At 58.4% G+C, this 12,650-nt stretch overlaps 5 protein-coding genes across 5 annotated transcripts; 2 read left to right on the top strand and 3 right to left on the bottom strand.

Annotated features, from left to right (window-relative positions):
• Positions 1–104: 104 nt before the first annotated feature.
• On the top strand, positions 105–1,859 carry HRG_02198 (kinase; the record flags this gene model as incomplete). The annotated part of the gene is made up of 4 exons (XM_044860669.1): positions 105–1,034; positions 1,085–1,338; positions 1,395–1,775; positions 1,823–1,859. 4 exons carry the CDS (start codon positions 105–107, stop codon positions 1,857–1,859), a joined length of 1,602 nt encoding a protein of 533 aa, XP_044724302.1.
• A 495-nt stretch (positions 1,860–2,354) lies between these two features.
• Positions 2,355–2,944, bottom strand: HRG_02199 (uncharacterized protein; the record flags this gene model as incomplete). Its single annotated transcript, XM_044860670.1, has 3 exons — positions 2,355–2,510; positions 2,586–2,628; positions 2,712–2,944. 3 exons carry the CDS (start codon positions 2,942–2,944, stop codon positions 2,355–2,357), a joined length of 432 nt encoding a protein of 143 aa, XP_044724303.1.
• Positions 2,945–4,149: 1,205 nt separating this feature from the next.
• On the top strand, positions 4,150–6,035 carry HRG_02200 (corA-like mg2+ transporter protein; the record flags this gene model as incomplete). Its single annotated transcript, XM_044860671.1, has 7 exons — positions 4,150–4,236; positions 4,301–4,372; positions 4,438–4,502; positions 4,564–4,745; positions 4,804–5,444; positions 5,513–5,702; positions 5,791–6,035. 7 exons carry the CDS (start codon positions 4,150–4,152, stop codon positions 6,033–6,035), a joined length of 1,482 nt encoding a protein of 493 aa, XP_044724304.1.
• A 501-nt stretch (positions 6,036–6,536) lies between these two features.
• On the bottom strand, positions 6,537–8,705 carry HRG_02201 (LMBR1-like membrane protein; the record flags this gene model as incomplete). Its single annotated transcript, XM_044860672.1, has 2 exons — positions 6,537–8,340; positions 8,395–8,705. The coding sequence occupies 2 exons, from the start codon at positions 8,703–8,705 to the stop codon at positions 6,537–6,539; spliced, it is 2,115 nt and encodes a 704-aa protein (XP_044724305.1).
• A 1,335-nt stretch (positions 8,706–10,040) lies between these two features.
• Positions 10,041–11,831, bottom strand: HRG_02202 (cytochrome p450 domain-containing protein; the record flags this gene model as incomplete). Its single annotated transcript, XM_044860673.1, has 5 exons — positions 10,041–10,216; positions 10,268–10,964; positions 11,019–11,404; positions 11,464–11,602; positions 11,829–11,831. 5 exons carry the CDS (start codon positions 11,829–11,831, stop codon positions 10,041–10,043), a joined length of 1,401 nt encoding a protein of 466 aa, XP_044724306.1.
• Positions 11,832–12,650: the final 819 nt, after the last annotated feature.

Here is a 12,650-nt window from a genome sequence, read left to right on the forward strand (position 1 = left end):
CCATCTTGGGCTCCCTCTCTTCCGACTTTGTCTTCCTCTCCGTCCCTCTCTTCGCCTCTCCGTCCCTCCGTCCCTCCCTCTCTCTCTCTTTCTCTTGCATCCCTATGCCTTCGCTCGGCGGCTTCCTGAAGAAGAAGCGGACGCGGGACAACAATCCTGACCCCTCTACGTCAAACCCCACCAGCCCCGTCACAGCTTCGACTCCCTCCAAGCCCTTTGCCGGCGGCTCCAACCCGCCGCCGTCGCAGCCGCCGCAATCCACTCCCGCCGCCCCAGCCCAGCCGGCAGGAACTGGCCAGATCCCGCCGTCAGCTCAAGCGCAGGAGCCCTCGGCCGGCCATCGCCAGCAGCAACAGATGAATCCCGCCACGGCTCCGCAGAGCGCCTCGTACGCGACGTCGCCCAACCTTCCCAGCATCAGCAACCTCATCCACAACGATGCCGCCAACCACAACAACCACGCTCCCTCGCCGAACCCTGCCATGCTAGGCCCCCCGATCAACAAGGTCGCCAGCGCCAGCCCCGGCACGGATCCCTCGCACATGCAACAACAGCAGCAGCAGGCCTTTCCCCAGCCCGCCATGCAGCCCGGACAGGACGCCGGCCAGCAGCCCCAGCAGCAGCAGCAGCAGCAGCCCGGCCAGCAGCCCCAGCAGTCGCAACAACAGCACCCGAACCAGCCCAATCACCAGCAGCAATCGAGCCAGGGCTCCACCCCCCGCGTCACCAAGGGCAAGTACTCGTTGGGCGATTTCGACATTCTCCGGACGCTCGGCACTGGTAGCTTCGGACGAGTCCATCTGGTCCAATCGAAGCACAACCAACGGTTCTATGCCGTCAAGGTGCTCAAAAAGGTCCAGGTCGTCAAGATGAAGCAGGTCGAGCACACAAACGACGAGCGCCGCATGCTCGCCGACGTCAAGCACCCCTTCATCATCACCCTCTGGGGCACCTTTGCAGACTGCAAAAACCTATACATGGTCATGGACTTTGTCGAGGGCGGCGAGCTCTTTTCCCTCCTGAGAAAGTCCGGGGTACGTTCCCCGTCTCTGCGCCGCCGGGCCCGCTAATCAGTTTGCCCCAGCGGTTCCCGAACCCCGTCGCCAAGTTTTACGCGGCGGAGACGACGCTGGCGCTGGAATACTTGCACTCCAAGAACATCATCTACCGCGACCTCAAGCCCGAGAACCTGCTGCTGGATCGGCACGGACACCTCAAAATCACCGACTTTGGCTTCGCCAAGCGCGTGCCCGACAAGACGTGGACGCTTTGCGGCACCCCCGATTACCTTGCCCCGGAAGTGGTCTCTAACAAGGGCTACAACAAATCTGTGGATTGGTGCGTCGACATGCCCCAAGTGGTGGGGGGAAAGGACTCGGACTGACACGGGACAGGTGGTCTTTGGGCATCCTGATATACGAAATGCTCTGCGGATACACGCCATTCTGGGACGGCGGTTCGCCCATGAGGATATATGAGAACATTCTCAAGGGCAAGGTCAAGTACCCAGCATACGTCAACGCCGACGCCCAAAACCTGCTGGCTGGGCTGATCACGGCCGATCTGACCAAGAGACTGGGCAATCTGTACGGGGGGCCCCAAGACGTCAAAAACCACCCCTGGTTTTCAGAGGTGACGTGGGACCGACTGGCGCGCAAGGACATTGATGCCCCCTACACGCCACCCGTCAAGGCCGGAGCGGGAGATTCCAGCCAGTTTGACAAGTACCCCGAAGACCCGGATAAGTACGGGGGTCCGGGAGAAGCTGCCGACGAGTAAGTGGACCAGGCCGATGGGTTGTGCCTGCAGCGGTAACTGACAGAGCATCTAGGTTTGGGCATCTGTTTACCGACTTTTAATCCCGGCTTGGACTTGAACCAAGGCCGTGTTTTGATGGTGGCACGGAGAAATGGCTTGATGTATGGACAGGCAAGGAGAGTAGGCTATCCGTTGTTTTCCTCGACCAATGTGATGAAGAGACGGCTTGGATTGGCCCACGGGCACACCGGACCGGCAAAAAGGGCTGCGAAGGGATGGGAGTAGTCGGACCCTAGAAATCACAGTCTTTAGCCTCTCTGGCTGCAGCACACGATATGCAGCACCCTGTATTTTGCAACTTTGAACAAGTCTTGGGTGAGCCGGCGACGGCACACTGGCACGTGCGAGGCTTGGGGCAGGTCATTCTACAGTGCAGTACAGTACAGTACGAGCCGATAAGGGTCCCTCCATAGTACAAAGGCAAGCAACTCGTCTATTAGGTAGTCCCTCAAGCTACAGGTGCAAAGCACCTTGAGTACCAGCAACTTGTGGCAGCCATGGGCGGCTGGCAGGAGTGATTTCATCTTGCGCGAGGTCTAACAATCGTCACCGCGGACGATTGTGTTCCAGTTGTTCGACTCAAAGTTCTGGCCCGAAACCCACTGGACGAAATGGCCGGCACACATATTGACAATGTGCTGGGCGCTATCCGCAATCTTGTTGTAGGTGTCGAGGGTATGGGTGTGCGTGTTCTGTGCCGAAGCATGTTAGTCCGCCGTTTACTTTTGCTCGTTCGTTCGCCCATGACAAGCAGGGCTGGGACTCACATCGTTGCACCACCAGATGGCCGCATCGTTGGCGCAGCTGACTCTGCCGCATTTGCCCGGACCAGGGCCGTTGGAGGGATACCCGGGTACTTTGCGGAGATACCTTACCCCGTCTAAGATGCGAACTTTCTCGGCCTTCCTCCAGGCGCCGCAAATAACGGTGGTGCGCTTAGCCTTGAGGCTTCTCTCCTCCAGGCAGCATAAGCCTTGGGGGGTTTCCAGTCGGGGTTGATGTCGAGGATTTGCGCGTGGACCTCCTGGACCGTGCCGTTGAGTATCTCGTTTCTCCCGGGAGAGACCTCTACCTTCCACTGAACCGTCTCAATGCCGTAACCGGCGATGGGGGCCTCTATGCCCATGGCCTTGTATGTGCGCGTGCCAGTCCTGTGTCAGAACGGGGGGAGGGGGGGTTCTCGAGGAAGGATGTACACATTTCGCCATCAAGGCATCAAGGCCGTAGGCGAGGGAAGCGCGCATAGTGAGAAGCTTTGCAGAGAGAGAGAGAGAGAGAGGCCAGAACTTGAGACGGAGCCTGGAGAATGCTGGGAACAGCGAGTTGGATCATATTGGATCGAGGAGTCGAACGTCGCTTTTATATTGCAATCTGAGCGCTCTGCTATATCCGCGCCTTTTCCCGCAAGGCCTCAGCTTCAGTAGTCCCAGGCGATGACGATGAAAGCAAGCGTCCTGCGCGGAAACTCTGTCAAGTCCGTTTGCTCCCTTGGCAGCCCGACCACGAAATGCTGTGGCCGACAGGAGCCATCTGGGATAAACTGCACGGATCCTCGTCAGGTGCCGGTAGAATACGGTCCTGAGTTGAAGAAGGGGCCTGAATTCCAAAGTAATTCCGAGATGGTCTGATGGCCTCGTTCCTGGTGTCGATGAGAACTGTATCTTGTCCTTGGCTTCGCATACGTTGATCCATGGCTCCTTGCATTAGAGTATGTTGGAGAAGTCGGGAACCCTGTTTGGCTGCTGCGCCTACCTGCCGAGTACATGCTCCTGATACCGAGCGCCCATGTACTCTGACCGTTGCTTATTAGTAGAGACGAAGACACTGCCTGTGTCTTCTCGTCAGTTGTCGCGACAAATTTGGCCTAGAGCTAGGCCGCGTGGGGCGCTGAGCCCCGGGTGGCAGGCCCGCAATAGCCGGCGACCCGTAGCGCCATAGGGCTCTTGGCAGGGCAGGCTGGTGGGCCCTGGCGGGGGCTGACGGCGCAGCAAGTCCCAGGTACAACGAACGGTTAGGCGGGACCCCCCGCCCGGGAGCAATTGGGGCACCTCAGTGGCCCGTCGGCTTCCCGCAGCCGCGGGGAGGCTGGGACGTGCGGACCAGACACGGCATCTACCCGAGGAGGTACAGGCGACTTCTCGTCTCTCCGTCTCGTCTTCCGCAGCTCGTCAATGCTGCTCCTTTCAAAACCTTCCACCACCACTCTTCTTGTTCGGGGCCGGTAGAGGAAGCCACTCTCGCCGCGACTGCGTCATTTGCTTCACCGATTCTCGGCCGAGTGCTCGCTCGCAGGGCAAACGGCACCAAAAGCCCCGTCTCCAGACAGCCGACATGGACGACTACATGTTCCGCCACTACGTCGACGAGTGTCGCGTCGTGGAAGAGGCGACGAGCTACGTCGAAATCTTCAATTACTCGGTGAGCGGCCTCGGCCAAGCTTAAGAGATCCGAACCAACATGGCTAACTGGCCCCCCACCCCAGGACCCCTTCTACAACACGTGCGAGGAGCATGCCCTCTCGACCGAAGACTTTGACAATTTCCTGCAGCGGCGGGTGAGTCTGAGGCTCTGTGCGACAACGGACTCGTCCCATGCCGTCTCTCGCTGACAGCCAATCAGGGGGCCTTTTTGCCGCCGGCCAAGATGCGAGACGGCACGAGGCTACTGAGCGGCATCCGTCTTGTGTAAGTTGCGGCGTGCATATCTGCCTCGAATGCCACACCCAAAGCTGACGCTCCTGCCAAGAGTCCAAAAGAACGCCAAAGACAGGGACACGTTCACGCCCAAGGTCGTCTCCCTGCCCCGGAACTCGTACGAGAAAATGGTCAGGGTGCTCAAGCTGCCCTTCCGAGCCATCGAGACAACCGCGGTCGTCGGGCCATTTTTCTGGTGTGCCTACGACCAGGACGACGACGAACCCCATCTGCGTAAGTTTGCCGGCCGTGTGGCCCGAAACAGACTGACTGACCTCGGGGTGGGGACCAGAAATCGTCCATCGCAAGTCTGATGTCCGTAAAAAGGGCAAGACGCGTGGCTGGGAGCTGATGCTCTCCCACTCCTTCAAGACCAACATCACCACCGGCTTCGTCAAGGGCACCGCCAGCTCCGACGTCGTCATGGCCCTGCAGCACCTGCGCGCCTGCGCCGCCCAGGTCGGCCACCCCATGCTGCTGCCCATCATCCTCCTCTCCTACGACCTGTCGCCCGCCAACGACCAGAAGCAGCGCGACGCGCGTGACTGGACCCGACGCCTCGAAAACGCCGTCAGCCTGCGCGACGAGGTGGAGCAGCACGAGCAGTACTTCCCCGACGGGTTGCTAGAGGTCGACGGCCTCAACAGGGACCTGGTCGAGTGCCACGGCCACGTCATGTGGAAGCGGCCGCAGGCCTACTGGGCCCTCGTCAAGGGCATGGAAAAGGCCATGGAGAGATTCCACGCAAAGTGGGCCGTCATCAACAGCCCTGACGGACGCACCATGGACCACGAGGAACTGGCGCACCGCAAGGAGGTGGACAAGCTGCACAGAAGCATGTCGGCCAGGCTCGAGTTTTACAAGGTCAAGCTCAAGGGACTGGAGAACTACATACACACCACCCTGGCGCGATTAAAGGTGCAGCGCGAGGCGGTAAGTCTGCCCTGTCCACCCGCGTTGCGATCCCTTTGACGACGTGCGTTGCTGACGGCGGCGCCCAGCTGTACAACATCATGTCGCAGCGCGAGGCGCGGCTCAATCTCGAGATTGCCGGAGAGCAACGGCGAATCGCCCACGCCAGCAAGCGCGACAGCACCGCCATGAAGACAATCTCCCTAATGGGCGCCCTCTTCCTGCCCGGCACATACCTCGCCTCCGTCTTTAGCATGACCTTTTTCAACTTTCAAGCTGGTACTATCCCTCCCCAGTCTCCTTACTTCTCTCCTCATCCTGCTCCCACCTCGTCAAAAGGCACGGCTCTGACTCCGTGGCATCACAGGCTCCACCCCGCACGTCGCGTCGCAGTTCTGGATCTACTTCGCCGTCACCATCCCCCTCACCGCCGCCATTGTTCTCTCCTGGTGGTGGTTCGACCGCCGGCGCGAGGCGCAGTACGCAAAGGACGACGAGGACCTCGAGAAGAACATTGACAAGATGGAGCGGGAAATCATGTTCCACCTGCGCAAGAGGACCATGAGCAAGGCCCACACCTGGAACTCCATCAGCTCGCCCGTTCGGTCCTAGCATCGCCTGCGGCTGCCGCCTCTCCCCTTTTTCTTTCACCATAAGGGTTCCAATGTTTGAAGAAGCCTGCTAGATGCATGCGCGTGTAGGGGCGCAAGGAAATTTGTAGGGAGGGGGGACCGGAAAGAACATGCGGCGCGGAAGTAGAGATCTCCAGTCTGCACATACGCCATGCCACGCGTTCACGATTCACGATTGACGATCACAGAGCATGACTGGGTATAAGTCCTGTTGTCACACTACGAATTCACTACAGAATGACAGGTTGGACGGTATCAGGTGTGGAGACAGTTGACAGTTACATCTATTGAATAGCAATAATACCAAGCCCAAGGATATGTCTACCGCAAGCCCATCGTTCTTCCCGGCACTTTCAAAACGCCTCACACCATGCAGCGGTTGCCCGCCCCAAGAAGACGGGACAGGCTTTTCAAGTCGATAAAAACAGTATTAGCATCGTCGCGACCAAGGGTGACGAACCATAGGGGCAAGGGGCTGCTGTCACAGGCGAATCTGCCCCGCGTCGCCAAACCACCTTCTGATGTCCGAATCGCTCCGCCCGCCGCGGCCCGAGGACGGCACGTCGCCGTCGCCGCCCATCCACTTTGGCTTCTTGATGCCCTGTCCGATCTCCTGCAGCCACTGCGGCGTCTCGATGGTGTCGATTGTGTTCTTCATACGGTGGCCGAGGATCTGGAAGATGTTGTCGTCCTCGGGCGGCTCGTCCGAGTACGACGCGCGCGACGGCTGACCGGGCCGTGGGGCCGTGGCAGAGGGCCGGGGCGAGGAGCGGGCGGACGGGACATCCACGTCCCTCGCGGGCGGGACGGACAGGACGGGGTGGGGACGGGCTCCGTTGGTGTTGGCTGCGGTGAGCCGGACGGCCGCCTCTTCGCGCCGCTGATGCAGCGAGTTTCCTTGCAGCTCTTGTTGTATGAGTATTTGCCCTTCGCGCCAGGATGCTGTGCTGTAGCCCGAGGGGTTCCCCTCGTCGTCGTCGTCGTCTTCATCGTCGGCCAAGCCCACTCCGGCCAACAGACGCTTAACCTTGCCGTAGAGCCCAAAGAGGGTGGCGAAGACGGGGACCAAGAGGATGATGGGGAAGAGATCATCGAACCAGCGGCCCAAGGCTGTAAAGTCAATATGGCTGCCGAGGAAGTCGTAAAACGTCGTCTTGGAATAGACCTCGGACGTGAGAAACGTCATAAAGTTGTACGACAGGGGCATGCAGAGCTTGGCCACCTGCGAGGCATACCAGAACGCCGACTCGTAGGCCGTGTTCCGTTTGACCAACGCGCGGCCTCGCCACACCTTGACCTCGGTGATGGAGATGAGCGCAGCGGCACACATGTAGCAGATCCAGAGGGCGGAAATGACCTGCTCGGCAAACCCGACCTGGGCCTCGTCGCCGACCCAGTTGTGGATGACGCTCAGGCGAATGACAGACAGCTTGGGAAAAGGAAACTTGACCAGTTCGGACCACAGGACGCAGGCGGAAGCAAGCGCGAGGAAGCCGCCAAGAGCCAGGCGCGTATGCGGCATGATGTGATAGTAGCAGAGGTATCGGGCATACGGCGTCAGGATTTGCGTCCTAGCCCACGGCCCTGCGTGGGGCGAGGCTTGGCCGAAATCAAGGTTCTTGGACGCGGCCGAGTCAAGGATTGCTTGCGTCTCGCTCGCTTCCTGGATCAAGCGGTTCCATTCGTCGGCATATCGGGACCTCGCATGACGTGCGCGGACGAGCCTCCTGGTCAAGTCAGCGAGAAACTTTTCAGTAATGACGGTCGGTATAATTCGATTGTGAGAGTCGGTGTCGGGTGTGAAGGACGGAGGTTGGTTGCGCGCAACACCGGCCATTTCTTGCAGCTCCTCGATCCAGTCCTGGAAGTCCACTGCACTGCCCACCTTGCGACGACCGAGCTCGGAGACTTGGGCCACGATTTCCTGCAGAGTCTCGACAGAATCCTGCATCTTTTCGAGAGCCTTGGGTGCCCTGGACTGCAGCCGCCGCAGGCTCCCGCTGATGCTGGCGCTGCGGATGAGGCGCCTCGGGATCGACACCAACCCATGGCCCATGAGATAGATGGCGAGGACCAAGCCCCAGCAGTACGCCAGAGCCATGACAAGAGCCTTGAGCGACTCGAACGTGAGCTTGTAGACGATGGCGATGTAGACAAAGCCGGCGATGCCCGCGCCGGCACACGCGACGTAGAACTGTGCATTCTGTCGAAGCGAGTATCTCAGCTTGTCGTTTGGGTCGCGATATCCAGCGTCCGAGTATTCTCCCAGGATCGGGAGGATAAACCTGGAAAAATAGACGTTAGAATGCGACGAGACAGCATCGCGCGAGTGTGCGCACCAAGTTAGAGCAAAGGTTAGCCAATACGTGATCCTCCACGACACCAAGACGACTCGTTGAGGTAGCCACACGCCGCGGGAGGCTTCATCGTCGGTCGCCGCGCTCGAGGCGAGATCTATGGGGACGAGGATGACCACGATGGAGGGGAGCCAGAGGGCGAAGAAGATGGGGACGAGGTAAAAGGCCGGAGTCGAGCGGAGAGGCAGATAGTGTCGGAGGATGAGCAGCACCACCAGGGAGATGGCGAGCAGCGCAAAGAGGGAAAAGAGTGTCGAGCCGAAGGGCGTCGCGGCGCTCAAGGCGTGAGGCATGATGAGGCGGTGACGAGGGAAGCCATCCGAGCTTTTGCGGGAGCAGGACGACGCGGTGTTGTCGAAGGGTCGAGAAGGCTGGCTTTGTTAGGAGGTTTCACAGGCGCGTCTCATGACGCAGTTTAATTCCCTGACGGGGCGCGCGGCAGAATTAGCCGCCTGTGTCAGCCTACCCTGTAGTTTGGTCTACCTACTTCGCACTACATAAACCCCATACCTCGGCTATCTAGGGAGTTTGCCATTTTCAACTCGTATAAATTTTAGGTAATTAGTATTGCTCAACCAAGCGCCTCGTGCTTTTGGCTAGTACATGATCTACCAAGGTTGATCCACCTTAAATGCTGTGTGGCCAAGGCCCCATGGACGAAACGATGGCACCACGATCATACATCCACGATTTGTACCAACCGAGGACGAGGATTCTGCTCGCCACTTCTTGCAGACGGTCCTGCATTGCCCTGGTTCCATAGTAACCAGCTTCGCAAACTAGCAATGGGTATGGGAGGCGTCGGCGAATGCTGCGAAGCCCATGTGGAAAATATGGCACGCGACGTGTCCGCAAGCATCTCCTCAACTCTGGGCTCGACAGTGCAATCGCTATATGTATATCCGTGGCTCCAGCTTTCGCAGACTGGCTTCCGGGCTCGATCTGGAGAGATATGAGGCATCCTGCACAACAAGGCCGCCGAGGCTGACAAAGATCAAGCTGCGGTCTTCAGACTCTGACTTTGCCCTGAAACGGACGACCTCCCTAGAAGGTTCCCGGCGTGGCCGAATTGCTCCAGTCCACGATATCGGCATCGTAACCAAAGCTGAGCATCCGTGCATCTGGGATGTCGAGCTCACTGGCAAGTGCAGCTCGGATCCACGACCATCGGCACAGCACCAAGTGCCGTGTAGATTGCTTGTCAGGCCGTGCATGAAGACGATATCGACAGCCAGCACCAGGCCTGATGGGGGCTCGTATAGACGCTCCTCTTGGGATCAGCTTGGAGGTCGAGCTGGCTGCCGCTGCTTGGGATTACGGAGGGCTTGGACGGGACTGCGGGCTTCTGGAATAGAGTCCGGGTGGGTTTGCTGGTGGGTGGAGGACTGTCACGCTGTGCCTAGTGCCCTTTGCGCTGTGGAGCACTTGGTGAGGTGTGCAGTAAGCAGCTTCCTGCTGTGCTTCTTTGACGAGGTCGCGACCCACTCCCTATCATCATATCATGCTTATAAGAATATCAGCAATCTTGACGAACCATCACTTCGATGCTCGGTTGAGCGTTGAAGAGCTGCTCTTGACACATCACCCTCCTCACCCTCATCTTTCCATGTCCATGGAGGGCTACCTATCTAGGCTTGAATCAAGCACCGCCCACCTGATGGAGACAGCAAAAGGTGGACCATTGGCTTCATGTCGCCGTCGCACATGCCCTCGAGCGACGACATGCGCGCCTCGGGGAAGGTCAGGAAGAAGCGGGCGGCGGCCAGCCGAAGCTCTATGAGAGCGAGGTGCTTCCCGATACAGACTGGGGCCCAGTCGTCAGCAAGGCCTATTGCTCTAGGCGTTCGACACTCACCTCGGGCGCCCCGGCCAAAGGGCATGTAGGCCTCCCTCATGGCCTTTGTGGGCGATGCCCATCGCGAGGGCTGGAACTCGTCCGGCTGCGGGAAAATGACGGGATCGCGGTGCATGCTGAATGCCTGCGCGCACACCTCGGTGCCCGCTGCGAACCAGTGTCCCGCAAGCTCGGCCCCGCCCGGAGGCACCAGCCGAGGCAGGCCGGATGGGGCCGCCGAGTATAGGCGCAGCGCCTCGCTAATGACCTGGTCAAGGAAGGGCAGGCTGCGTAGCTGAGCCTCGGTAAAGTCGGGCGGCAGCGTCCGTAGCTCCCGGACCAGCCTCGCTCGAATGTCCGGGTTGCGGCACACGGCCCAGGTCAAGTAGGTCAGCGAATTCGCCGTCGTGTCGCTACCCGCCGTGATGAAGTTCTGGGCCTCGTCGCGGATCTCGTTGAACGGCATTTTGCCATCCTCTGAGGCGCTGAAGAGCTTGGAGAAGAACGTACGCTGCGCCTCGTCCGGGTCGACAGCCTGAAGCCACTGGTGCCGCTCCAGCAAGTCGCTTGCATAACGAGTCAGGTTCTCGCTGGCTCGGTATGCCCGCCCAAGTATAGGAAACGGAGCGACTCTGCAGAGTCCAACCATGGACGGGAAGGTGGCCCGGATGGCGCCAACTCGGCTGTCTTGCTCCAAATCACGGGCGTAGTCGTTCTTCTATTGGCGCGGCTCAGCACCTAGCGGCGTCTGCAACGGACCGATGCAACTTACATGACCAAGCTCCAGCATGCGGAACGAGTCGCCAAACGTCAGCTCGCCGATAGTGTCCGTCGTCATGAATAACCACCATTTGAAGACGTCTGCCGCGCCTCGCGACTTCATTTCCTCACCTATCCTGGAGAGGGCCAACGCCAGACGGGCCTCTACGTGAACAATCACCCACTTCAGCGACGAGTCCGACATGGGCCCTGCTAGGAGCTTTCGGTGCCGGCGATGGAAGTCGACGTTAACCGTGTTGAAGAGCGACTGTTGCCCCGGCACGGCCAGCCTGCGGTAGAACTGGGACTTGCGGAATGTCTCCCTGCTGCCGTATATGGTTTTCACGGCCTCGATATCTATAATGTCGACCTCATTGGGGCCGATGCGGACAATAGGGCCTATAATTAGGCGCTCAGTTGGCATGCCTCCGTTCGGACTGTTGACATGGTGGACTGACCGTAATGCCGGTGAAGAGCATGCACATAGTGGCACCTTGAGCCGCTGAGGAAGTGGAAGTCGAGAACAAGCCTCGTCCACTTTGAATACCACGGCCCGGGGATGCGGGAAGTTGGCACTCGAAAGACATGGTAGACAGTCTGCAGCTTTAAGCGACCGGACGAGGCAGCGGCATCAAGTATCTCTTACTCGAACAAAGCCTAGCACCACTGCGATAGCGAGAAGGAGCAGAGTACCGTCACTGGAAAGGCGGCCCATGCTGAACAAGTTTGGGGGACTGAGCCAAAGGCCGTGGGCGTACCCTTTGCGCCGGCCACCTGGTGGCAGCCGTCAACTGTTATTAAATACCATGCCCTGAGATCGTACCATCGTATGCGAAGTCTGTTTACCTGAGTCGGACCTTCCGGGCAATAGGCTCCGGCCGCGTGGAAGACACCGTACGTGGGATGCTTCAGCTTGACGGCTGGATGGGCGAATGAGGATGGAGATGCACAGGTCAAGTCACACGATCACCTGCATCTGTCGCAAAGCGTGGCGAGATTCTGCAGGTCTAGAGGATGTCTCTTAGCAAGAGAGGCTATAGGAGGAGCTAAAAGGATGTGCAGAGAGCTGAGGAGGGGAAGAGAGGGGAAGAAAGACGTGGCGACGGCTTCCTATAGACTCCTATAGACGTGGCAAAAGATAAGACGGAATGGCCTGCACGGCTGGAAAAGAGGGGTAAAAGAGGGGACATCAAGATCTCGGCTGTACGGAATTTCTGTTACATGTAAAGCTATCAATTATAACAGTCACTTGCAGCATCCTCTGCTGGAGTGTGCACTCTACTTTTGCCTAGCAAAATAACGTGATAATTTCTAACCTTATTATAAGTGCTGTAAGGATATGAAGAAGAGTAATCAAATAGAAGAGGGAGAAAGAAATATAGAAGTATAGTACTTATAGTACTTACTTTTATCCTTAAATTTAGATAACTTTCTGTCAGGACAAGAAAGGGCCTATAATACGCGTTAGTAACATCTCTACTAGGGGTGCCCTTATTTTGCATAGTGTAGCGGTATTTTACTAGCTTAATAGTTATGAGCCAGGTTGCGGGTCCCCGCTAAGCGAATCAGTGAGGGTTAAAAACCTATTCCGGAAGCTGCGCTAGCTGGTTGGTCTATTGTTCGACTCCTAGGGAGGTTATGATGC

Source organism: Hirsutella rhossiliensis, assembly GCF_020360975.1.
Source record: "Hirsutella rhossiliensis strain HR02 chromosome Unknown scaffold00002, whole genome shotgun sequence".
Lineage (NCBI taxonomy): Eukaryota > Fungi > Ascomycota > Sordariomycetes > Hypocreales > Ophiocordycipitaceae > Hirsutella > Hirsutella rhossiliensis.